The sequence below is a fragment of the Larus michahellis genome, chromosome 6 (assembly GCF_964199755.1).
Source record: "Larus michahellis chromosome 6, bLarMic1.1, whole genome shotgun sequence".
Classification (NCBI taxonomy): Eukaryota; Metazoa; Chordata; class Aves; order Charadriiformes; family Laridae; genus Larus; species Larus michahellis.
Window position 1 is genome coordinate 60,524,311 of NC_133901.1, and position 27,682 is coordinate 60,551,992.

The 27,682-nt window shown below is 42.8% G+C and overlaps 1 protein-coding gene across 1 annotated transcript in view; it reads left to right on the top strand.

Moving 5' to 3' along the window:
- Positions 1-27,682, top strand: part of SORCS3 (sortilin related VPS10 domain containing receptor 3) — a 303,634-nt gene that overhangs the window by 131,667 nt on the left and 144,285 nt on the right. Inside the window, exon 3 of the mRNA XM_074591880.1 lies at positions 10,882-10,981. Coding sequence (XP_074447981.1) covers positions 10,882-10,981 — 100 coding nt within the window. The remainder of the gene's footprint in view (positions 1-10,881; positions 10,982-27,682) is intronic.

A 27,682-nucleotide genomic window follows, 5' to 3' on the forward strand; every position in this document is an offset into this window, starting at 1 on the left:
GGTAACTGGAATAGGTAAGCCTCAAAGGATTTAGGAGTGGGCTGACTTTATATTTAGTTTTATTTATTTATTTATTTTTATTTATTGTATTGAAAGAGAGCTTGTCCTGGAGACACTTCTGGTTGGAAAACGTCACTGTGAAAAAACCTGTTTGGGCCAATATTAGCCTGAGACTTATTTGTATTCTTTTATGACTCCAAATTATCTTTGCTTCTTAAGAAAACCAAACTTACACTATTGCTTTTTCTTGTCCATGCAGGTTTAAACTTCTGAAGTTTCTTAGAAATGCAGAACTCTCACAAATGCAAAATTAGGAAATGCTTGTGAGATGCTAGCATCTTCTTCTTGATGTTGCTATTAGTCTGTATGTTTATAGATATACAGAGGTATAGTGGGTCCTGACCTTTATTCCGTAAATGTGTGTAGATCTGCCAATATTATTCATTCACATGAATGTAATAGGGTCACAATGATTTAAACTAATTGGGAATCTGGTGCTGTCTTATTAGTTGTAGAAAATTAGCATGTAGAGGCTCTCGGTAATGGTGTGACTGGAGGTAAAGATTGGTTCCTAAGTCTAGAAGGAGTCTGCATCGTCAGTCCTCAACCATCTCAGGTGGCTGCATCTCATGAGCTTTTTATTTATTTTGGGAACAATAAGAGCCAACATTTTCCCAGAAGCTATGTTAACTAAATGGGAAATGAGTGCTGAGGAGCCTTGCCTGGGGTCAGGCAGGATTTCTATGGTATTTATGTTCAGGCTGCTGCTGTGGGCAGTAACCTTTATGGGCCATAAGGAGGGGAATTTCAGATAGACATAAGGCTTGTGGGAGAGGGGTTGGCTGAGGTAGGGAATGGAACGTGTTGCAGGCTGACTGTAATAGTTGGTTTGGGAATTGTTGGCAATTTTTAATATCTGTGTCTAAGGAGCTGGACTAAACTATCTACATCACTGCCCTCTTTTTTTAACCACAGCAGTTTTGTGAAGATTTGCTGATAGTTTGAAAAAGTTAACATGCCTTGTGTTACATTAGAGATGACTCAGGTTCATCTAATGTCCCCACAGTACTGCCTACCACTGATCCCAAAACAGGCGGACAGTATAAAAGGCAAGTTTCTGGTAAACCCTGGCCGCAGCCACCACCCCAGGGGGCATGAGTAAACACTGATGTTGGTATCCCCAGTGGGGAAGCTGAGAGTTGAGTCACCTGTCCCCCTCTTTTAGAAGGGTGAGGTGGCCTACTGTCAGAGTAGTTTATATTGCCCTGTGTGTACTTACTCTCTGTGGGGTTGGAAGGGACTTCTTTGTCATCCACACCTAGCACAGAAATACAGAGCTTAATACTGGGGCAGCTCCATAGTCTTCCCTCGATATTTTGCTCAGTACACATTTAAGAGGAATTCCAGTTTAAATGCATCTAGTAGCACGGATGTTAAACTGAACCTCTACAATTTCTTCAGGAAATCCTACATTCAAAGCACTTTCCTTTTGCTACAAAATAATGCAAATCAAAATAATTAGGTAAAGAGGTTGTTACAGAAGCATTTTTAGCTATAGTAATAAAAGTAGAAAAGGGCTTGGGAAGGGCCTTGTTTCTAATTAATAATCTAATTAATATCTGATTAATTAATGAGTCTTTGTCATCAAAAATGCCTTTTATCTTTGAGGCTATTAAAGTATCCTCTAGACCAAATTTCTTGAATAAGTCTTGATAAGGCCATCTTTGCTGAGTCAGTCAAGTGCTTGGAATCAAATCAGTATGCTGCCTTATCAGGGATGCATAAACCACCTCTTTGGAAAATTAGAGTACATCAGAATCAAGAACACGATAAATATGTCAGATATTTTAGACAGTACAAATGGGAAGTGAGTAATGATGCCATGTAGTTCTTCACAGCTGTACAAAAATAATGCTTTTACATAGGTTTCACAGTAGTGAAATGACCAGAGCAGAAAAAGGAGAGGCCTTTGTGAAGCCAGACTGTCTTAGCTCAGGGTAGCCCCTGTTTCATTGCAACTGAACTGTGTCTTGGGTGGTGTCTGCAGGGATGTGGTGTCCTAGTCTCAGGTTTGCAGCGGTAAGATGATGATTCAGATTCTGATGTCCTTTCTGAGGCTGCTGATGTAGATATTACACAATGCCTGTACAGTTTTCATGTTTGTACTTCTGTGAGGTACAGTTTCTACCAGTGGGCACCAACTGCCTGGCCACGGTAAGGACTGCCAGCAGGTCATCAATGGTATGATGGGGCAAACATGCAATAAAGGCTTTTGCGTGCCATGAGGTGTTAGGATCCATCAGTTTGGGTTGTGTTTATCTCTACTTCAGAGGAAACATTTTGCCATTCTTTGGGGAAGAATGGTGAGACAGCTTTAGAGATGCCTTTCGCCAAATTTGTGTCCCACAGTAGTTGAAGTATACTGCCTCTAAAAGTCCTAGAGCAGGGTGCTCAAGTCAAATTCTGGTGCTCAAAGCGGTTCTTTGGTTTGATCTGGCATCTCCTACTTCTGCTTTGCCGAGCATCCCTCACTTCTCTGCCTTTCTTTTCCTGCAAGAAGACCCATTTCCTCTAACATCTCCGCCTTCCCTCTTTCTGTCTTGAAAGAGGCTCTTTCTAGTTGGGGTGGTTCTACAGATTATTTTAGATCTGAAACTGTGTCTGCCTTTCCACAGAAATGGTGTATCTGGAGGTAAGGGGAAGGTCTGGGTGCAGAAAAGAGAGGAGGCTGGGAAAGGACAGCCTGTTTCCTGATGGTGAATGCTATTTAGGCACTGAATGGCACATTGTTCTGGATAGTCAGTGTTTGTTGGGGATACCCAAAGAACCACTGTGTTCCTACAGGACAAGTATAATAAGAGTCATGCAAACATACGGCTTTCAAGTTACCTCACCATCCCTGTAGGCTAACTAGACAAAAACTGCGCCTCCAGAGATTGTTCAGGCCCATCTGAGCAGTCATCTCTACTAAGGAATGACTGGTATGAACAATGACCCTGCCTTGTGGGATGGTGATCAAATGAAATGCTGATGAGCAATCAACCACTAGAAACGTGACTGATATTCGCATCTCCTATACTTTATTGCCCATAAATCCAGAGATGGAATATTCTGTATCCTTTTGTCCAACCTCTGAGACATCCAGGGTCCTCCCAAAGGCTCGTATTGAATAAAAAAGAGAGGATACCTTTCCTGTCAAAAATGAAAAAGAGGAATCTGCAAGAAAAAAAAGAGGAAGCCAGTGTTCCTAGTTAGCTCCTATCCCCTTCGTTTTGAACTATGAATCACAATGACTAATGCATCATGGCAGCTCATTTTTGCCTTGCCAGTCTTCACTGTACATTATAAATTGAAATTTATCAACAAAGGTCATCTTCAAGTCTTTCGGATGTTTGGTGATGGGAATTGTCACTAATCAAAAAAGAAAGGGGATTGAGGAAGGGTTCTGATATCATAATAGAAATTGGGGTGGGTATTCTGCTTGTTTAGACGACAAGCAAACCAAGAGGAAAAAATTAATTTTTCAACAGAAATTGCCAAAACTATGATCTGCTTGAACTTCTTTTTCCCCAGTGGGATCTCTGGTTTTAAATACTTGTGAAAGTTTGGGGGACTGAAAGTCCCCTAGAATGATGGGTTATTGTTCCAGAAGTATGGAGAATGTGAAACCTTTTATATGATATCAGGAAGTGGTTTTATTTAGGTATTTTTAAATACTCTGGGTTTTTGCTGTTATACTTGGATAGTTGTTTTATTTTTGAAGAACGATCTTCTGTTAAAGGTTGGTCTCTGAGGCATCCATGACAGAAGGTGTAATCGGACTAAAAGAGTAGTCATAGAATGATCAGAGATATGAATAGGTTGTACAAAGAGTGGCTAAATAAACGGGAAGTCTTCAGACTGGGAAAAAATATCTATAGGGAATATGACAACAATCAGTGAAATCACAAATGGCAGCATGGGGCTCCATGGTTTCATACTTGTTAAGTGGTAGCAGTGGGCTCTGAATTATATTATCAAGTTAAAACGAAAGGGAGCATCTCTTCATACAGCACACAGTTGTGGTGTTTATTAACACGGGATAATGAAGTTGCCAAGTTTCCCTGTGGGATTAGACAGATTTATGGAACTAAAAGCCCACTGATGGCTCCTGTACACAAAAGCATCATCTTCAATTTAGGAAATCTGTGATATCGCTGTAGGCTGGGAAACTATTCCAGGAAGCAGTACCATATGCGTTCTCAGTTTCTGTTCGCTTCCTTAGACTTTCTTTGTTGTCCTTAGTTTTCCTTAGTGGGATGGAGAAAAAGGGAGGCATTTGTTTCTGTTTGTAGTTGTAAAATATTCTGACTTTCTATTTATTACACTCACTCTAAAATCATGGTTGGGTAAAAGCAGGCTCTCAGCACAGCAAATGTTGTGCTCTGCTAAGTGAAAGATTCGGAGTACAGGTACTTGGATTTTCTTGTTTAGTAAGTAGGTGCAGCTGAACATGGTTGGTTGTTTCTTGTTTGTTTGGGTGTTTTGTTTGTGTTTGGTTTTTGGTGTTGTGGGTGTGGTTTTGTTTGTTGGTTGGGGTTTTTGGTTTTGGTGTGGGTGTCCCGTCCCGTCCCGTCCCCCTCCCCCCCTCAAAAAAGTGTCCTCGTGCGTGGCCAGGTCAGCCAGACAGGCTTGCACAGGTAAGAGTGGATCTTTCTGGCAACTGCCTCATTGTAAGTGAAATTAGGCTCCACTGTTGCAGGCCGGGACCTGGACCTGGACCTGGACTCCCCTGGTTGCCATGAGGTTGGGAAAGAAGAGAGAGGCAGAGGAGGAGCGCTCAGGGAGCTGGCCTGCCAGCGATGGGTGGCACCATGTCTGCTGGTTCTGGACGAGCATTGCTTGACTTGCACCCATTCCCTGCCTTGTCAGTGGCAGTGGTCACCCTGCCGTTCCAGAGCTCCAGCTGGGACTGGATTAGCTGCAGGGCCAACTCCATGTTTCTGTCCCAGGCATTTGGCTGCCCAAGTGTCCCGGTTCTTGGGGGAAACAGGGTTAATTTTCCCCAGGCTCTGGCAGGGACACAGGTATTCCACCCCATGTGAGCCATGCCTAGTACATAGCCGGGATGTGCCAGGGGAGGAGGTGGGAAGTCGCAGCTTGGAATGGGCTGGGGCATCCTGGGTCCAGTCAGTGAGCAGTGGTACAGTGATCATGTTTGTGCATTCCTCTGTCAGTGTTATTGTTGTTGTTTTCCTGTTCCCTTTGCCGTTCTGTTAAACTGCTTCTGTCTCAACCCACAAGTTTTACCTTTTTCTTCTGATTCTCCCCCATGGCTGCGGGGGGAATTGAGAGAGCGGCTGCCTGGTTCTTTGTCACCAGCTGAGGCTGAACCAGGACACCAAGGCAGACTCTGGCTTTGTCTGGGCTCATAATCAGCCCTAAGAGAGCACAGGTTGCTTCTCTTGTATCTAAATATGAAAAATGCTTTGGGAGTGGAGGATGTTCAGCCACCAACAGCCATCGTTGCCACAAGCTAGGAACTAGTCTAAAATGTTCAACGAGGGAAAAAAGGAATAATTTCAGAGAGTTCAGCGAGGCCAGGCCGGATCATGCTAACTGGCTGATACCCTTTTGAAGAGGAGCAGCCCTCTGCCCTGCCTGTCAGTTAGTGGGACCAGCTTCCCACACGGTGCCTGTGTGGTTGGACTGGTTCCTGATTTAGGACTGTTGGCGCAAAGCAGTGTGGTGGGGTTAGCGCTGAGCCAGCTTTTGCCTGAGTCCTGAACCACTTATGGTCATTAGGGTAGTTGGGCAAAGGGGTTTAGAGCTGGGGCTACTGCAGGGGGTGGTCAAGCCGGACTCCGACTCTGTAGGAGTCTCTTCTCAGTGTGTCATAACTTTAGGAAGGCCTTTATCTCAGGGAGGGTAATTTGAGGGCGAGGAAGGGGAAGGGAGAGGCAGAAACAAATTGTTTCACAAGCAATGGAAGTTTGGCAGCCTGACTTCTTGTGTTGTGCAGTTGGGTTCTTTGTAGTGTATGAATATGTGAGCTGTGTTTGAATGTTTTCCTGCAGCTGGATGTTCAGAGAGATGTGCCTGCTCTCATGTCTCATGGGATTTGGTTTCATGCTGCAGCTTTTCTCTGAGCGCTAATAAGTTTGCTCTCCTTTTGCTGGCTGCTGGTTTTCATGAAACTTATAGAAACTTTGTTCCTCTCGGGTTTTTGTTTCTCTGTCAAACTGGGAGAAAATTGGCCAATGGGTAAAAACAAGAAGTTGTTTGGGGGGTATGGTGAAACAGGCACACTGCAGGCAGACAGTTTGCAGGCACGTGAGAAGAGAAGCAAATGTTAATCTGGGCTGTGTGTGTTGCTCTTGCTCTCTGAAGTGCACAGAAATCGGGATATTCTGCTCATTTAAGCGGAGCTGTGCCCCCATGCAGTTCCCAACCTGGGGCTGCGGGTGTGTGTGTAGCGGGACTCTGATCTGGTGATGAATGCATAAGTTTTAGTATTTTAGGAAAAAGGCTGAGAATCTAAAATCAAAACCATACCTGCTCCTTCTCCACACACAGTCGGGGAGAGTTGCAGGCGCAGAGGAGAAACCCCCTGACAGGGGAGTTGGTGGCACATGTACACTCCAGGAGGTTGACGTGTCCCTCCCAGCCATCCAGTGCCAGCGTTTGCAGCCCTTTTTAACCTCAGAGACTGATACATATTTTATACCCTATCTCCATAGTTGAGACTACGAACAAACAAAACCTTTCTCTGTCTGACAAAGCCCTGAGATGGAAACCATCTGAAGGAAGGACCTCTCTAAAAGCTATTCAGATGGCATTCTCTCTGCCTCTCCACGCCTCTACTTCATATCCCTGGGATGAGCAATTCTTATCACAGTATTAAACATGGATTTTGTTAGCTCTCCGTGCACTGAGTTATGACCAGGTTTGGCAGAGAAAAGCTTCTCTGTCTGGGTGTTCCCCGTAAGCCCTGCTCTGCCAGCCTGTGGGACAGCACTTGCAGCAATGGTTAAAACACATCCACAGCCCGTCAAGGGAAGGGCAGTGGAATCAAGCAGGTGATTTTCTTTCCCAACTGTTTATAATAGAATATGATTATGGGAGAATTTGCAGCCTCCCAGTAAATGAATTACATTATAAACCTTGCTTTTCCAAAGGGAACGTGTAGAATTTCGTGCCACAGCCTGTTCAAGGAAAGCCTGCATTTATTTGGTTATACGAATATGACACTTGTGTTAGACTGGATCAAGTCTTTCTTCATGTTAACCAAGACTAGCAAAAAAGAGATTCTTCCTCATGGCCGGTAGGAACTGATAATTATAAAAACCAAAAAGCTGAATTGGAGTAGGCAAAGGTCCATTCAAGGCTGGATGACCCCTTGAGTTTTATTGCTTTTCGCTGTGCAACCTTTCTTGGGGTGTTGCCAGCAGCTTGCTTTGCAGGATAGATGGGACAATGAAAGGTGTAAGATCAAAGTATAAGGACGCACAGGACAAAATGCATGGACTGAGCTTTTTACAGGCTTTGAATATATACACCGAGAGTCCATTCCCCAGTGTGACAGTTTCTGTGCTACCAGGGGTGTAACGAGGTACAACAATTTGTTTTATGAAAGCATTGTTAATAACACTATACACATGTGTGTGTGTGGTTAGAAGCAATCTTGCTCAGGGAAGTTGTCAATGCCCCATCCCTGGAAACGTTCAAGGCCAGGCTGGATGAGGCTTTGAGCAGCCCAGTCTAGTGGGAGGTGTCCCTGCCCATGGCCGGGGTTTGGAACTAGGTGATCTTTAAGGTCCCTTCCAATCCAAACCATTCTGTGATTTGGTGTGTGACTCATGGGAAGGATCTGTTGTATCACTGAGTCCTTTGTCATTTTGCTGTAACTACAACCTTTCTTCCCCTCCACTTTTTTAATAATGTGATTTGAAGTGTATCCTATTCTGACCAGAGGAATGGGAGAAAACATGGTATCCGGTCTGCTTGTAGTGTCAAGCAACTGTAAGGACATGTGGGCTAGTTAATTTGCAGTTAGAAGTCTTTAACTGCAAAGATAAGTAATTAGTAAAGGAGGAGGGTTCAAGTTAAGATTAAAAGTTGAGCTAGAACTTTTCTGTTCTGCCTGTGGGTCACATATCTTCAAATGTTCAGGCTTGGATTGCTAAAATTAGGCTGCCGACATTTTTTTGTTGTTGTTGTAAATACTTGTTTTCAAATTAGGCAGCTTGGCGGTAAGGGTTTAGCAGGTTTGAGTATCGAGCCATACACTAGATGATTATAGAAGCTGAAATGGCTAATTGTAGATGCCTGGTTTTGAAAAAATGAACCATTACCTATGCAAGCTTTCAGTTTCTTCATCTCTAGAATAGAGATAATATTTCCCAGTATGGCCCTTGGGACTTTGTTAGTTTGAATGGATTAACACGAGACAAAAGCTTCAGATTCTTTGGATGGGAAAGTGCTATGGAAATACAGTATATTATTGTGATATCCTTTGAGACGTTTCTGTGAAGCCAGTGGTGACTGTCATGATAATAAAGAAAGCCTTAGAGAAGCTAACGAAATAATGATCCTACTTCCTTTCTAGCTATTCTTTGAAAGGGCAAATGCAATGAGTGATAATGGTTTAATGAGAGAGAGTCATTAGGGCATCCAGCCTGCATCTTTAGAAGTGCAAAGCATTTTGGGAGATCTGAAAATGACTCGGAGAACAAAACCAAAGTAGCTCTGTCAGAATATTAAACTGTTATTTGTATTCTCTTTGAATGCTGATTGAAACCAATGATCTCTTTGCCTGGCTGGTGGCTGGTACGTGTGTAGTCACGAATGTGGCTTGTTCGGAGCTTCAGTACTATTGGAAGGGTGAGATCAAGGAAGAACCTCAGTGCTTGCCCTCTGCATGTTACCCTCTGCTTAGAGTTTAGTGTTACTTGAGGATTCCTGACCTGTTGAATTTGCGTGCAGTGGAATTAATTGGCCTGGATTATTCAGTTTTATTAATCAAGCTGTTTCAGTTTCAAGCTTGGATGGAGGGGGAAAGCTGCTAGGTTTTTGTGTGGTATTGATACCTAGTGAGACAAGAGCTTCAGATTCTTTGGATGGGAAAGTGCTATGGAAATACGGTACGCCGTTGTAATATCTTTTGGGGCATCTCTGGGAAGCCCAGTGAGTATCAATACTATGCACGAATACAAATGATTATTAAGTGTAAATAGAGCTAGTATTAGCTCTATTTTAGTATTAGAGAGCTAAACCAGAACATAAAGAAGTTGTTCAGGACTTGAAACACCCCTGACTCCTGAGTGTTCAAAGGAGGAAGGTTGGTTCAGCCCATTTAAGGAAAGAACCAGTTTGCAAAACATTTAGGAATTGTGCTTGACAGATGCACAGAAGCAATTGTGTTGGAGCCACATCAGTGATAAAACAAGCTTTTGACTTCATGGGTCTTACTACTTGGAAGCCTGAAATCAGCAGGCTGGTTTTGCGGCCTGGCCCTTTCCATGTCGTTCTGGACTCCACTAAGCAGCAAGGAAAGCAGTGGAGCTGGGTGCAGATTCTGGCATCTCTTTCTGCAGCCACTTGAGTGGGAGCCTCGAGCCACTGGGCACTGTTTACTCTGATGCCAGAAGGGTGACTTGGGCCATTTCTCTGCCAGACAGACAAGGAGCAGAGGATTGGTCTCAGGCAGAACCACAAAGCTGCAGATGCTGGAGGCTTGTTGAACTCAGAAAATCAGAAAATTACTGGAGCTAGTTACTGGGAAAGGTGCTGCAGTACTACATGTTCTCTAATCATCTGTTCAGTAAAAAGCGTGATTAGAGAGGAGCGCAGGGGTCATGAATTCTCATCTTAATAAAATCATAGGTATGTCCAGGTAGGTTTTTTGTGAGGGACTTTCCTTGTCCACCTGTTAAGGGTTGTATTTGCTCTGTCCATATGATAGAAGCTGTGTAGGGTCAGCAGCCAGGCTCTCCCCGCTCTTTGGATGGGGTGGGTGGGCTTTTCATGCAGGTTGTAAAACCCATGCTAAAGCAAGCTGGTGCTGATCACCTGCCAGGCGTGGGATCCTGTACTAGGTAGCTGTTTTGTTCTGGTAGGAAAAATCTTGTTTGTTAGGAAAATCAGAGTATGAAAACATCAGAGAAACAAGCAGGGCAAAGTGAGGTTTCAAACATGCCCACAAATGAGGAGGAGGACGCTACAGAAAACCCTCTGTGACGAAGCAGCCCTTTTCCCCAGTCACGAATGGGTAATGCCACCCCCAGATCATCTGCTCCTCCGGGTGGGATTTGCTAGTGTAGGGGCCTGAATCTGTCTCTGGAACGCAGAAAAATTAAATGCCTGGCACAAAGTAGGATGGGGGTGACTGAGGACTCAAGATGCCAGTTTAGGTACATTTTTATCTAGACATGAGTTCAGCTGTTACAATTCTGAGCCACATTTAAATCCCCATCTCCAAGTCAAAAATCAACCTACTTAAATAAAACTGTTGTTGATGGTTTTAATTTGGATTTTTCTGTTGGATTTCTCTGAAATGAGAATTTGTGCTAAGTGTGCTGCTGAGATCAGTGTCCTGTCAGGTAAATATCATTTGCAACCCCGCACTGGCACATGAGAGCAGAGTCTGCCCCCAAAGTCCACCTTCATGGGTGCACCACAGCTCCCCAGGTGCTTAGGATCAGTTGATGCCGAGATAGACCCTGCCTCAAAGAGCTCAAGTTTTCTTCTCTTTTCTGACAACCACCCTGAATGAAACATGAAAGCTTGGGTTTTAAGGGTAATAATGCTCAAGCTGTAACTTTGAGCATCTGTTCACACAGTTATTTCCTTCCCAGAGCTCTAATAACCACATAAACTCTCTTTGTCTCCTCTTTTCTCCAGGTCAACAGACTATGGGACTACCTATGAAAAGCTAAATGACAAAGTAGGCCTGAAGACTGTGCTGAGCTACCTTTACGTCAGTCCCACTAACAAGAGGAAGGTAAGGAGAGCCATCGAACTGGTAGCTATAGAAACAAAATTACGGCATTCTGTTCATTCTGAGAGGAATTATGATCCTAAAGTGAAATCCGTTGGTAATTCACAAGAGCTTGAATTTGTTGTCTAAATTGCACTAGTGCAATTCCATAGAATCCAGTAGAATTATGCCTGTTTTTGTGATAGGGATGGAGTCCTTAATCTCCTGCTGAATGTGTTAGAGATATAAAAGGTTTGCTTTTCTTCGCTTCTGAGGGTTACACCTTTAAAAGAAGCTGAAGTCACACAAACATCTCTAGGACTCTTGCTTACACTGACTTTGGCTAATGTGCCTCTCCCTGCCTTCTCTGTCTCCTTATTATGAGAAATATGGAGTAAAAGGCATTTATTTCTCCATTTGACTCTTTTCCCCTTCATGCTTTCCCTAGTTAGAAGTTGGAGGTAAAGATGTAAATGACATTTTCATTGGTTACATCATGCAAGGGGGCTGAAAGCAGAATATGCCTGGGAGAGTGGGTGGGGGACCTAAGATTTGATTTGAGTGTGTAGGAGAGAAGATGAGGTCACAGCTTTCAAACCCCCTGCTCACGCATCCCACGTGATGCAATTAGGGTTGCAGCTGGCTCACAGAGCGCAGCCCAGGAGTTACTATTCAGTGCCTTTTTGGTTTAAAATTATTGCCTGTGTTGATTGAAGGGAGGCAGTGGGACAAAGACGCTTTCAGCTACCCACAGAAATCAACGTGGGAAGGCTGCAGCATGTAGCTAATTGCTGGCAGTGGAGTTGTGTTTGGATGGGGTGCAGCCCATTCGACTTGATTGCTTCCAAACTGCCCATCTCCTGTCTCCATCAATAGGTTTCCAAACTAGTATTTTGCTACTTGTACTGTTCTTATTACTACTATTGTGTTTTCCATCACTGGTCAGTCTACAGAGGTTTCAGGATTAATGTTTATTTTGATGTATGCAACCTTAAGGCAGTCATAGCTCTCATTACTATCAGCAACAATGTGTGTGTGTTTGGGTTGTATAGAGGAGAGCAAGAATGCAGTGAGCAGGGGTCAGCTTATATTTTTTTCTGATGCAGAAGCTGAATTATTGTGACAACTTCCTTGACTACTTTTTTCTGAGCAAAATGGAATGAAGATGTTTTGTAGCAAGCTCTCTTGGCCTTTGCAGCCCTCCCATATCCAATATGGTGGGTACTGAAGAGTTAATTCTTCTTCATTCTGTTTCCAAAGCAACTCTGCCCACCTAAAATCAGAGGCAATATGCTCAGTTACAAATCCTACGTCAGTAGTGTAAAGTCTCCCTCACAAATCAGAGTACTAGGATATATGATTATGTTCTAGCAATTTCTCAAGCTATCAAGCTTTACAGATTAGCAATCTTTTCTCTCCTTTTTTTTTAATAACACCTGTATTTCATTATATAGTGGCATGCAGACCTATCTTTACCTGCTGTTTTCTTATTTCAGATTACAATTTTTTAAATTTTTTTTTTGTCTTATATCTTAAGGAAATGATTTCTGGACCTGCCCTATCTGTCTGTCTTCCCTGTTCTCCTCCCTTCTGAAAAATCTTTTGAAATGGAGAGACGAGCTGCAAGGAAAACCCATAGGAAAGCAGCTTCAGTGCTGGATGCTGTGGGAACAACTTGTTTTCATTCGTTCTCTCTCTGCTAAATATATGGGCACTGTTACTATGCATGGTTAAACAGCTGGTTTGGCCGAATCCAGAGCTGACTCTGCATTGTTGACCGTCAAAGCAATTCCAAACATCCACGCAGCATTTGAAAAATGCCTGGAGAAGGTGTCATTGGATTGGAACATCTGGGATTTGTCAAATTCAATATCAGGTTTATTGTCCACCCACCCCTTGCAGGTTCATGCGTTTGTGCACTGCAAAAAATGCACTTGAGTTGTAATCTTCTCCAAGTCTCTCTGGGTGAATATTGTTACAGTGGCCTGCAGAGTAAGCATCGTGGTTTTGCAGAGCTCCTGAGGACAACCACCAGTAATGAGTCACAAAGCAGTAGGTGAGGTGAATCAGTTGCACCCCAGTAGAGAAAGTCTAGATCCCTTGTGTTTCACCTCTTAGAGCACAACTTCTGGCTAATTGAACACAATGCCATGATCTCTTGTGAGTCTCAAAAATAGGTCTTTGTTTAAGGCAATAGACAGGGAGGGAGATACCAAAAGTGACACATGTGCAGAGGGCCTGGGCACACACGGTGAACCGCACAGACCCTTTCCAGGCAAGATATTTTCTCCTGAGGCATTAGCTCTCAGGTGGTGATCGGACCCTGTGTGCCTCGCAAGCTCCTGTTGATTTTTGATGGGTTTGCACACTGTTGCTAGTCCTGTCTGCTCATTAGCGCTTAGAGGATTAGCAGTTACTTGGAGGAGGGGAAAAGCTTTCCATACATTCATTTCTAATTGATTTACTAGTGAGAAGGATAATTACCTCTCAGCTACCCTGCAGAACTACAGTGGGAATTACCTGTCAAATTTCTTTGAAGACCCAAAATGCCTCTCTTCAGCTGTTAAATAGGAATTATGCATTCAGACAAATGCCAGTTATATAAACAGCATTTACCTGAATTGTGGCATAAGACTAGGCTCAATTATGAGGCAAGAGGATTTAAATGCTGGCTTTTTTCTTTCTTCTTTTAAAAGAAAACCTTTTTGTTTCCAGTTTCTTTTTTGAAAATTTTGATGGCAATATTGTAGGCTTTTTGGCAGCTCCTGCTGTATTTCTCTGCTCAGTGCTGTGCCAGGTCATGGTGGGACACTGATTTCTCAATACCAACATCTCTCCTTATTGCAATATGGGGCATCACATGAGGCCAGAGTTGAAATGCAGAGGCTGAGCAGCTGGATGAGGCGTGGCTACAACCCATGGTTTGGAAGGCTGTGTTATTCCCCTTCTCTTGGTCCCAAGAAAGCCACACCTGATGCACACCTTCCTTTCCTGAATGACGGCATTCTGACACCCTCTTCTTGCAAAGTGGATTCCTTTCTAGAAGAAATATTAAGGTTAATGTAGGAATGATTTGGTGAAATTCTGAAACATGTGCTAACAAGCGTCATCAAGACTTGATGACCAAATGGCTCTTGAGGCCTTAAATTATTTAATTTTCTTCGTTGGGGACAGAAAAAAACCCCAAAGTTAATGTCTGAGCACCTGCTATGTAACATTGATGGGAAAAGCAAGTCCCCAGTTGGCCTTCCCGTTTTAAGCTAAAAACTCTTGTTTCGTTTGAATTATGTATTTAGTCAATTTTATTCATATCATGCTCTCTTTAGGCTTCCTTCTAAGCTGCTCTCATGTGTCTCTCATCTCTAACTGGAGAGCCCCATCAGGCTGTTGAATATTACCCCATCTGTATTTGGCATCCTGATGAGTATTGAAATGTCTTTCCTGACCCAGCAGACCAGAAAATGCTGGAGCAGCCTGGAAGCAGCTGATCCCTCAGTCCTGCCCTTTGCTCCTCAGGGAAACATATCAGTCACTAGTGTTTATCAGTGGGCAAAAATCACTGTGGAGAGATCGTGTCTTTGTGCCTGAAGAGGAAAGAGGTGAAGAAACACAATCTCTCTGTTTTATCATGGTGATAAATCCAGGACAGCCTCAGTTCTCACTGGGTACCTCTTGGCTGTGCTGGTGTTTGGCACTTAAAGACCGGATTTACTCTATGGGTGTTTCTTGGTTTTACACGTTGCCACTGGGAGATATCAGCCCTGCTCATGCACAGTTAACCAAGGGACAAAGCTTTGTAGCCAAGACTGAGCTGAGGTGGCTTTGTCTGTGTCCCCACGTGGTGCTCGGCAGAGGCAGGGCTGGGTCCCAGGGCGCCTGCTCCCAGCTGTTGACCCAACCTGCTGATGGCTGGTTTTGGAGCTGAGAATAAGGGGTGTCCATTCCCTAGAAATGGAAAGATATAAGAGAGTATTTGGAAAATGCACCTTGCCATTGTGTAATTTGAGGTTTGCAGTTATAATTAAATCAATATAACAACATGCGGATACCAAAGGAAGTTGCCAAGAATACTTCTACCCAGCTATGATTCCTCTTGCCTCTCAAGTATTGTTGCTAGTCACCAGGGCCAGCTAGGTCAGCTGAGAGCATACACAATTTGAAATGAGACCACCCTAGAGTGCCAACATAAGGAAACAGTCAAGCAGACTGCAGCCCATTGTGAATCCATAGCCTCTGGCTGCACCGGAGCTGAAACAGTTCCTGCTGAGAGCCAGGGAGTACTTCATCTTCCTGTGGAGCAGTTGCCCTGCTAATTCCCTTCTCCTAAGAGCTAACAAGCTCAGGGTTTCACAACACTTTGCAACTGTGCATACAGCCTCTGCTGCTGGGAGCTGACACTGCCAGGCTTGTATCTGCTCTCCTGCAGATGTTTGGGCTGCTGCTTCTTTCCCTCGCACACTAGAGACTTGCATATGGATCAGGAAAATCTGCATTGAGTTCTCATTAATACTATGAAATTCCAGGTGATCATTAGACCTAGCAGTCAGACAACTCTGAAGTCCTAGGGGCTATGGTTTTTTTAAGAGTTAATGTTTTGAGCCCTGGTGAGAAGCCAAGTGCCTGCAGTTTTGACACTTCTACCACCGTGAAGATGCTCTAACAGGCACAGTGTATTCCAGGGCACATCTTCCCCTTCAGTGCATCTGCCCACCCGGTTGTTTGCCTGGGAGACCACAAGAAGCATTTGCTTTGCCTGGTTAACACAACAGGTTGCAACAAGCCTGATAATTCTGTGGCGAACTTTAGAAAGGAGAAACTTTGATATTTGTTTAGCAGCACCCCTTCCTTACAGTTGAATGGGATTTAAGGGCAGATGGTTGAGTGCTCTGAAAAGCTGAGACTTGCAAAATGCATAGCTTTGGCTTTTCTACCCTATAGCCTCTTGTCTGTCTTTAGGGATATGACAAAAGGCTTTTTACTTGCTGCTGGGCAGAGATCTCAGTTCCCTGCTGACCTTTAGTTTAATGCTATATTTTGGGCGTTAGTTACATTTTACTAGAGGCGGATTTTCACAGTACTCTGGGAATTAGAATTGTTTATTTCTTCCAAAGCACTCAGGGAAAAAGTCTCTTCTATTTTAATAAGAACATTTCTCTTGACTTTTTAAATTCCCGTTTTCTTCTATCCCATTTTTTTTTTCTTTTTCATTGTTGAAAACTTTCTGTTAGAAAATTGCATAATTTCCACAAAAAAATTAAGCCTGTGATTCTTTGACTAACTGCCTGCTCTTCAGAATGGCACTGTTTGGAGCTGAAGTGCCATGAGTCCCTATTTTCTAGCATGAGTTGGTCTGCTGGGTAAGATGCCCTATACCCCAAGAATGTTTGCTTTCTTCTTGGTTGTCAATAACAGGATTCATTTTAGAATTGATGCCTCACAGAAGGATGCAAAGTCCTTCCAAAGGGTGCAGAAAGAAGATGAGAACAGACGTTCCATATATCTGAACGACTGCTCCTTTCAGGCACTGAGGTGCCATTTGGAATCTCAAGGAGTTGTTTTTGAACCATAAATTTAATGTATTACTTTTTCCATGAAATGTTCTGTGAAGAGTGCGTATTCTTGATGAAGGTGTTATTTAGTTGAAAACCCAGTTTTCACTATGAAACTTTTATCTCTACCCTTGGGATTCCTGTGGAGGTTGAGAGGATGGAGTTAAAAAGCATTTAAAAGAAAAAGAAGGGAAAAAGGAAGAGAAAGACAACTCTGACAAAATCAAACCAAAAAGCACTTGCCTGTATATAGTATTGCTCAGATGAGATGTGGATAAACGGGAGGTCCTGATTGCATTTAAGATCTGGGGTGACAGTTCTGATGTCTTGGAAATACCTTCATGAATTTGCTTTGCAATTCAATTGGATGCAGTAGTCTTTAGCTTTTTCTCGTGCACTGTTACCATCCATCGTTGTTGTAAGTGATAACTTGAAGAATTAAAAGGTCTGTAGTCTTTTATTCTGACTGTCTGCACAGAAATATCACCTAGGTGCAGTGATTGAAATGAGGATTCCCCCTATTTTTCCCTTATACCAGAACTGAAACATTAGAGATTTTATTTATAGATAGAACTTTTAGCTAAGGGATTTGAACAGTAGTTGCAAACAGCATAAAGCAGAAATAAATTTACAGTGCTCAGTTAAAGAGCTTTGAGGAAAAGGTTTTGCAGACTAGTTTCCCAGTTGTCAGAGTCAAAACGGAGGGGCAGTCCAAATCACTGAAGCTATAAATGTGAAGGGCATGCCGCACCTCTCGTACCTAGTCACGCCCCTGAACTTGGCCCATCAGAATGAGAAATGTTCAGAGGTATTTGGAGAGTCAGAAGCTCTGAAAGCTAAAACTAATTACATTTGTTTGTTTCTGTGCAGCTTCTTGGGGATGAAGCGCAGCAACTGTTTATGAGCTGTCAGAGAGCAATGCTGCGTTGCAGTTCAGGTTAATGAAGGAAGAAGTTAATTGTGACTCTAATATTGAAATTGCAGAGGAATGCATCTACCTGACTGGAAACTAGCTAGCACATTGGGAGTGACACCTCCTCTTACAGAAGTTGTAGATCCTAAATGGGCACAGACAGCTTTGACCTCCTTTTTATTTCTTCTTACTCGCTTGGAGAGTAACTGAGAGCAAACCCTGCCCTGGCCTCGCGTATCTCCAAAGAGAATTCCTCAGCTGTGGTTGGAGCCTCAGGGAAGAACTGTGGTCCAAAGTGATTTTGATTTTTGCCTTCATTTCTTATTTCATTTGATCCTAAAGGGAATTCCACAGTATTTTGTTTTCTTCTTATTCATCAAATGTGTGATAGGCTGATGAAGCAGAGGTTCCAGCATGCACCTGATGCTTGCCAGCCCAGCCTGAACTGAGCTGTTGTTCTTTGCCACAGCTCCTGTTAGTCATCTGCCGCTTTTTCCTAAGATTGCATCCCAAGCTATTGGTGAGGAACTGAGCTCTGGAGTATCCTAAAGCCATTTGGCAGATGGAAGGTTTCTTTGGATTCTTTTTCCTTACTATGCTGACACTGCGATAAACAGCACGTGCTGCAAACTGGCGCTTGCTGATGTGATCTCAGAGAACGTATTTATAATATGAAGGCAATGGGTCCGAATTAGAGCCACAGGGCTGATAGAACTAGTTGTTTCTACTGTCTTTTATCCCTAATCTATTCCTTTGGCCCAGTGAAATACAGTTAATAAATAGCTCTTGGTTTTGCAGCTGCCGTTAACAGGGCCTAAATTATCTGAGCTGCAAATGCAGTTGTAATTGTCTCTTCGTGCACCCCTTCTCTGGACCTGTTGAGCTGCGTATGATCATAGAATCATAGAATGGTTCGGGTTGGAAGGGACCTTAAAGATCATCTAGGTCCAACCCCCCTGCCGTGGGCAGGGACGCCTCCCACTAGTATGATGTTCCTGTGCTTCTCAGCACTCCAAAACCCATTCCTCTCAGTCCAGAGGCTCTGTGGGCAGAACCTGCCTACTGCTTTACAGGAAAGACTGTAGCTCTAAACCACAGCATCTGGATTAGCTGAGCTCAGATTTGTCTGCTCTGGTTATACCAGTGGGTTGTACAAATGTGACTGCGATCTGGTTAACACGGCAGTGTATTCTGTCTCATAAATACACTTCAGGGACTGTCACTGTCAATCTCCAATTTAAAGAGGGGAATAAAGATGGGAATGAAGAAGTAATATTTTTCTTCACTTACTGATGAAGCAAAGATGATTTCCCCAAGGTCACCCACAACATCCATGGCAAAGTCAGAGGATGTGTGACATGACGTGTTTTATCTACAGGGTGCAGTCTTGTGAGCTGTTGTGCATGGGACTCTCTCTACTTGTTCGATTAATTCAGCTTGAATTTGTCACCTGAGACAAGAGAGCATTTTTGTAAATATTTGCAGAACCATGACCTGAAACTGTGTGAAAGAGATCTGTCGAGTTACAGATGTGTTGTAATGTTTGGAGAAGAGGACTTTAGGAATTCCTCCTTTTGAAGGGATTTTTATTCTCTCTCTTGAATTCAGAAAAGTCTTGTTTTCGGAGTAGGTTTCTCTGACCTTCCAATGTAAGAAATATAGTTTCTTGATGCTGGATGACTGAGTTTATTAGTGTTTTAAACATGATTCAAGATCAACAAATGGCAGATGTTGAGATGTGAAGGCAAAATATGAGTGTTGTTAGAATCCTCTTAAAATATAGGGTCTCTTTCAATATGCCCAAATAGGTGTGGGGTGTTTTGTGTCTGTGTTTTGTTGTTTTGGGTTTTTTTTGGCGGGTGGTTTTTATTATTGTTGTTGTTATTATTACTATATTTGGGGATTGTGCCTCCTTGTTGATCTTTGTCGTCAAGGGGCTCCTGCGAAAGAGCGCTCTGCTCTGCTGCAGCCTGGGACTGTGGGGCCTGCCATGTCAGATGCCCCACCTGGGACCTGATGGCTCCCACGCTTAAAGAAAGAACAAACTAGTATCTGTTTGTAGGTTTTAATTTTACTATTCTGACTTGACATAAATCACAGAGATAAATGGAAGTCGTATAGCATCTGTGGTCTGGGATATGATCATTTGTCAGCACAAACAGCACAGAATTGGGGCCCAAGCTCATGAGAAATCCCCAGCAGTTGTTTTCCCTTTTCTTAAACAGGGACAAACTGATTGTAGCACTCCAGGGAGGGCTGTCCCTTGGTAGGCATGAACATGAAAACTGCAGATTCTGGGGGCTTTTTCGGTTAATTCTCTGAAAAAGCAGATGCACTAAAAAAAAACAAACAGAAAACCCCAAACCCCAGTGAACCTCACCCACTAATCAGCTGGTTCTAAAAATAAACACAATTGAGATAATTAACAAAATCCTCACATATGGCATTAGTTAATGGGGGTGGAAGGGTATCTGTTTCTGTTTCTACCTATCTTAAAGATAGTACATTGAAAGCCAGTGTTTCAGTGTTCATGAAGAAAAAAAATTTCATATATTACGAAATTCCAGAATTAGGGTTGCCTGTGTGTGCCTTTACACATCTGCATTTTGTGTCTTTGTGGTTATGCATTCCAAGAGCTTTCACTTGCATTTTTCGTAGGCTTCTGAACTCATTTAATACACGTTTGGTAAGTGCTGAGGTAAGTATTGAAAGTGAATGGAAACCTAATGCAGGATTTAATTAATAAAGATAGGGAATAAAATGAGGGCTGTCTAGGTTGGCTTTATGAAAACTGTTTTGTTAAATAAATGTCATTTTAGTCTTCACAGATATTGCAAGTCTGGTTGATAAAATTAAGCATGTAGACACAAGATGTATAAGTAAAATAAGAAAAAAGCAGTCAGGTACATGCTATGTCATTTATCCACCAAGGACTGGAACTGTGATCTTGAAATCCCTGCTTAGATGCTGCCTGGGGCTTTGGGAGGGAAAAAAAAAGACCACTTGAATGAAAGCAGGCACAGATTTTAGGGGAAGGCAAATCAGAATTCAAACCTTTTGTACTTGACTTATTTACACACTTCCCTGAGGTTGCTTTGTGTGCAAGAACTGAGTGGGTGAGCAGTTTGGCACTGTTTGTGATGGTAAATGTAGGTATCTACCACTTAAAACATACAATTCCCTGCCCCATCATCCTAAAAAACCCTGAGATTGGTTGAGGATGGTATCACTGCACTTCATTGTCTACTGGAGTGGCTGGAGGGTCAGGTTGCAAGGGGGAAAGATGGGAAGAACCCAAGCCAATAAGTCAACCTTTTTTTTTTTTTTTTTTTTTTTTTAAATAGGACTTGTGAATAATGTTTGGAGAAAGAAAAAAAGGCCACTTATCAGGTAAAACTCAGCTTGGCAGGATACTAGCTCAGGTCTATTCCAGGGCTGCCTTGTCTGGCTTCCTAGAAGTCAGTCCACCTTTCCAGTTGTGTGCGCTCTCTCTGCTTCACCTTGTATTGCTAGAGTCAGAGCCCTACAGGGCCTTAGGGATTGTACCAGGTTGTAAAGAGAAGAGAAGGGGTAAAACTAGAAAGGTCATATCCACATTTAGATGTGGACTTCCCAGAGTTGGCTGTCAGTATTTAATAAAGAGGTAGTTTGCTCCAATTTAGCCAGCAAGTGTTAAAGGACAGATCAGAAGTTATAATATCCCCTAAAATAAAGCTGCAATTTTGTCACTAAGCATGGCCATTGCTTTTATGAAGTGGGCAGAGCAGTCATGTGTGAGTTTTCAGAGCCCTGCCTTGGTTACAGGGACAAAGAGGGACTGTCAGGATGCATCACCTTGTGAGGGGCTGCTTGTACTTAACACCCAGCCTGTCAGCAGGGCGGACACAGCTGCAGATCCTGATGTAGGGCAGGTTTATGAGACCTCCTTCCTTTCTCCACCCTCCCTAGTTCTCTATGAAACATGGCCATCTCCTTTACTGCTGCTGCTCCAATAATATATTAATTTATGAAGTATGAAAAATGAGGTAGTTTTGAATTAACGAGGAGGGGAATGGTGCTTCACAGACAGCAGGATAATCAATCAATAATAACGAGTCAGCATGTCCTGTTATTAAAAAGGAGGAAAAAATAATAGAATGGGCGGAGAACAGCTCTTGGAAAAGGGGCAGGTGGGTCCTTTTGAAAATTGCATAATGCTCTGACCTTGATCTTTAGTGATAAGAGCTGCTTCACCAGGACACAGTTGTGGGGTTTTTTTGAGGAAAATCCTCCCCCTGCCAACCCCAACCCCCAAATCCACTAACCTGTGGCAAAAAGTCTTTTTATTTCACTCTTTTTCAAAGTGAAGAATAGAGAAATTCAGCATTACTCATTGAGTGAATTCTCATTTTTAATGGAATAGATGAGCAGAGTCTGCAGAGTACATGCTGGCCATTGTCTCAGTTTTTGCCATATAGGCACATCTGCCTCTTACAGTGTAAGTGCAGTAACTCTAATTTCAGCTCTGATGTGATCAATTCTGTGTAAAAAGCACTGCGAATCCTGGAAGCCCTTGCATGGCAGTATTAGGAGCAGTTTTTCTTCGACATGGAGCTTGGCTGGGGTAGATATTAGAGAAACATTTCAGCACGTCTCAGAGTACTTGAGGCTTCTTTTTGCACTAGCCAGAGTTCATTGCCCTTCACTCTGTCTGTCCTAAAATGCCTTTTTCATTGTATACGGGCAGACATTGTTGGACTCTGAAAGTAATGGTAGGGATTTTCTAAGTGATGCACAGTTACAGTTAGAAAAAACTCAGGCTGTAGTTTTCTTATGAATCTGGGGAATCAACATTTAGCCCAGGCCTTATGTCTCTGTCTGGGGAGACATTGGTGCTGTCTTTTGCAGTGGGCCCCACAATATTTTAATTCTCTGTTGCAACAAATCAGGTTGTCATTTTTCTGACAAAAAAGCTTATCTGACAAAAAAGCTTATCTGACTTCTTTTTGCCTCCATTGGAGTCATTCCATGGCAGGCCAACGTGATCCTTAAAAATGACTGCAAGAAACCAACAAAACTTAGGAAGCAGCTGTGCTCAGAGACGTGAGTGGCAATGGAGTGGAGGCAATGAATGTAGTGCTCCGGACCTGGAAATGGGTGGAAAGATGGAGTCAGCTTGGCAATTGTCTGGTTTTGACAAGTGATTCCTAAATCAAAGTGTCAGGTTTGTGCTGCAGAGGAAACCTTTGCCATCTCTTCCAATTCCCTTTCCTCTTACACTAGTTCTTCAGGCCACTGCAGTAACCAGGGCTCATGTATGCGTGTGGAAGGATATGGAAAGGAAAGTATGTGATTTTTCCCAAGGTATCAGTGACCCGGTTTGGAATAGGACATAGTGGCTGTGGTTCAGTCACTGGGGCAGTCATTCACCTTCTTGATGTGTAATTGCAGACAGGACTTCTACCTTCTGCAAGGACTGTATCATTGGGAGCTAATTTTGCAAATGTAATGGAAAATGTCAAAGCCAATGAGCTGGTAGTTGTGAATCCTGTTCTTAGGTCCTGAAGCTTCCCATATATTAGGAACTTTGGCCCTTGCGTTAGTGTGTGGAGCTTGCAACCACAGTGGATAGCTTAGAGCTGACTGCTACTGCGCAGAGCACTGCAATGCCATCATGTTTTGGAACTTTAATCTTTAATTTCTGGGGGCCTTATCCTTCCATCCAGAAAATGGACAGGCCTTCTCCTACCTCCTCGGCTTTTGCCAGTGGTGGGATGTTAGGAAGAGAAGTACATTAGGGACAGTGAGGGACATGAGTAATAGATGCCAGGTAAATAAATTGAGATAGATCATTAGCATCTGGATGTGAACATTGATAAAGCTGACTGTTGTCTATGTTCTCTCTGCAATCTGACTAAAAAGCAGAAAAATAAAGTGTGTAAGCAGAGGAGAAGCAATGATGCATTTAAAATTGTATTCGGGTTTAATGGCCTCAAGGGAGATACATAATACAATTTTTATTTTTCTAAAGAGTCATGAAACACTCTACTGTCCTCAAATGAAATAGACTGTTGTATACAGGCTGCAAAAGTTTACCCCCGTGAGTAACTATCCATGCACATCTCTTTGTTTTCTGTAATGAGGTAACTACTGTGAGTAAACTTATTCCCACATGTAAAGTGTTCTCCCAAGTGAGACCTATAATCAGAGGAGTGTTTTCATATAAATGGTGTTCTCAGTTCCAGCAGCTGTGGTGCACGCAGTCTCTCCTTACTGATAACATTATTTTCTGTAACTATTTCTGCTTACACGGTAAGTTACCATAACGGTGCAAATTACTTTGGAGTTCTATGGAGAATAGCACAACCATGCATTTACTCAAATAGCATATAATTATAACAGTGAATGCCGCTTTTCTCTTTCTGTGCGCACAGTTTGGGATCAGAGCTGTTCTGTGTCACTAGAAAAAGCTGGTGACCACAAAACAATGTGTCAGATGTTGCAACAGTTAGGGATTTCCTATGTAGATTAGAGAAGAGTAAGAAGGCATCGTGCAGAACTATGCTATGCAGAAATACCAGACTCCAGAGCAAAGCATAATAAAGATCAGAAGCTTTACGTTTCTCTTCTGCTTATTTGGTGTCTGTTTTTCCTGTGGAAGCACTGGTTGTTGCCTAAGCTCTCCAGCTGGGTTTCCTTCTACATCTGGTCCAGGCCCAGCCATAGAAGTGCTGGTCAAACTGGGTATATACAAAACCAGCCGTAAGCGGTGATGCTGGTAACCCATTTGGCAGTTCATAGAGGGGAACTGTGCATGAACGTGCTGTGATACGGAAAAGCCTTTGGCAACATAGCTGAACAGCATGCAGCACTGAAGTGGCCTCAGGAAGGTGGGATTACTGCGGCAGAGGACTTCGCTCTGATGATCTGTGGGGAGGTGGAGAATGTGCAGCTGTAATGAGAGTATAATGGGATGGAATAACCTTGGGTAAACTCTGCCTTGCTGTGACAATGAAAAGGTTTTACAACCAAGCATGTGGCTGTTGCCAATCAGTCACTCCTTGCCAGGTCAAACACATGCTTTTTGGATGGCTTCCATCCCCACTGGCACCTGAAATTTAACAAGCAAATGCTTGCTGTGCCTTGTAATTAAAAGTGAAAAGTACATGTGTCCAGTGCCAAAAAGACAAGAGAAAGCGGGGAGACATGTTGTTCTGACCTGCTTAGCAGTAAAACAAAGATGAGACGTTCTGCTTTGTTGAGTCTAGTACGATGGCTTGTTCCACTCCTGTGCATGCAAATTGGATCCAGCCTAGGATTTGGTGTTGTGGGCAGGTTAGGATGGCAGCTTTACAGCACCTGAGTTCTTTTCCCAGCTCTGATTTTTGCCTAAACCTTACAGCCATGATATATTTTCATTTCCCACCTGCTAAGGAGGGTGGCAGAGTGGTTTTCCTTGGGGGGCTCTTGCACTGTATCCAATTTAGCCTTGATTTGCTCCTGATCCTCAGGGCATCCTGCAAGGTGCATCTGTGCTCTTGCACAGCTGCTGGAGGTGGTAATTAAATGAAGTGCTCTCTCCATAGGGCATGGGGTGTGCGAGCTTGGAATTCTGTGAAGTGTTTTGTTTTGGTATGGCAATTTATGGCAGGCATGGCTGCAATGCCAAGAGGCTGTTTTAATTTTGTACAAACCTGAACAATTAATTTGTCATTGTAATCTGGATGTAATTGGATATGAGAAACAATAGAGGTCAGAAAGATTAACCAGGGTTATTCACTGTAACAAGCATGGTGGGCTGATGTGCATCTCCTTAGAGAAGGCAAGGTGGTGCTGGTCCTCATTTGATGTGCTTTTACTAATCTCTTTTCTCAGAGTTAATAATGTAAGATATCTCTCCTATGGATTTTCAGACAGGAGGATGATAGGTAGTCATTCTTTTACCACCAAACTGCTCTGTCTCAGAGTCTCCGCAAAGTCTTTCTGGCATCTCCATCTTTTTTAATCTTTATGAGAAGCAAATGAAAGAATTGCTGAGATGCTCTCATCTTAAAAGTGTACTCTTCCCTGACTGAGCCAACTGCATGTAGCACATGCTGGGACTATATATTCCAATTGCATCTTTAGTGTCTGAGTGTGATATTAGTATCTCATGCCTGTAGGTTATTCATCCTCATAGGCCAGACTGATGCTCCCTTGAACTGCTGGTTCCAGGTTCTGTTGAGACAAGGCACATATTGGGTTGATTGTAGCTAAAATTCTTAGCTTTATTTCTGACAGGATTCTGTTGAGGGGCTTTTCAAGTTAACAGTGAACCTGGGGTGCTTGATCCTGGTGGGGAGGGTGCGCTGTTTGGACACCCGGCTTATGCTTGCATCATTTCTGATTGACAGAATGGTCTTGAAATCTATGCAGAGTATTGTCGTGGTACAACTTACAAACCTTATGATGAAACTTGCTCTCTGTTTTGAAGATGGGCTGTCTAAATACATATAACAAGGGGACAGCAGAATAATTACATATTGCGTTACAGAAGAGGATTTGATATTCATAAAAATGAACAAGCTTCCCAGTGATGTTCTCTTTTGTGTTGCAGTATCACCAGAAGACCCTGCTGTTTTAGATTAAAAAAATACTTTTTTTTCATTTTATAGCTTGTTTTCTACTTTGTAATGGTCCTCTTCTTTCATGTACCATCTACAAAAGACAAAAAGTTCTACAAAGACATAGGCCCTGCATGTAACATGAACAGCATGATGTGCTCTGATCTTTCTCTCTCAATGTTGGAAAGATGGGGAACCCACAAATGGGGTCCTCCTGATGCTAGTGTTAGGGGTCTGTGCTATTTTCTCAAACCATCTTCCTGGAGTAGAGACCCGCAGTCTCCAGCACAGCTGTAGGAGTCTACGGAGGAGGTCCTTCACAGGAGTTTGGATGCTTACAGAAACAGCTGTTGACATCTGGAAAGTTCAGTGACAAGTGATGAGATTCTGTGGAGTAGAAATTGGTTTGTAATTACAGAGAAGTCCTGATAGGAAGGAAATTGTGGAGAGAGGTTAGCATGAAGTGCCTGAAAGGTCTTGAGAGAGCTATTTGGTTCTTTGGTCACAGTACATATAATGCAGACCCAATGCAAAAGTCTAAGGAAACTCTATTTCATTGCTCAGTTTCTATAGGTGTCTGACTCATTTTTCATTATCCAATAATAAATACAGTAGTGAAAGTCACCTTTAACACTTAAAGATTGCTTGGATTTTATGGGATTGTATTGAAGTGAGTGCCAAGGTATAAAAGCCTTATGGTTGAGGTACTTTTATAACACATGCTTCATAAACCCTTATAAAGTGAGTGCAGTGCACTTCATCCTTTAAAATTACAGCATTATGGTTCTGAGAGATGGTGATCTGGTGCTGTATTCATTAATTAAATCTGTTATTAATGTTAAATTTCGGACAATAAGAAGTGAAGTTACAAGAAGTTGAAATGGGGTAAGTCCAGACAATTTATCTCTCATGAAAGCTCAGTGCACCTTTGCTGCTTGCCTGAAGCCCACAGGTTATCCTTACGTTAAGGTAGTTTTTGAGCCATGTGAAGCAAGGAGGATCCCCAAATCTGGGCTACTCTGTAACACAAGTGATTGCAATGAGTGTTTTCCTTTCAGAATGCAAAGTTAGTAATTATGTGGTAGCTGTTGCCCTCTTCATGGCTGTCTTGTTTGGCTTCCCAGAAAGCAGATGTCCCTCTTGTCACAGTTGCTGATCACTGAGCAATGGGGTGTGTTGCTTTACTTGTACATAAATAAATAGGATTTCGCTCTAGAGCAGATTTTTATCACTGCCATCTCACATTTTTTCCTGTCTTTACTGATATGCTGGTTTTGGTGACTGAAGAGTAGAGGTTGGCTTCCTTTTCCACTGATTATTGCAGGAGTCAGTATATCTACAGGGCAGTGACCAGGTGTCTACCCATTTCTCAACATCTTCTGTAAAAGTTTGTAGGGTTAAGGTGTGTTTTCTAAAATAGTGCAAATCATGCAAAGATATTTTTAGCTTAATGCTGATTTATGTGGGTGTTATTTTTGCTGGTAAGTAGACAGTTACTTGTGATACCAGTACGTTTTTTATCTCAGATGGGTTTGGGCTGAGGGTTGTTAGTTGAACTGATGTGTGGTGAGGAAAGAAGAAAAAAGGATGAGATTTTCTTTGCAACGAGTTGCATCTGCCCTCCACAGGATTGGCATAGAAGGGCTTCAGGTACGCTGTGTAGCTGTGTTCTAAGAGGTTA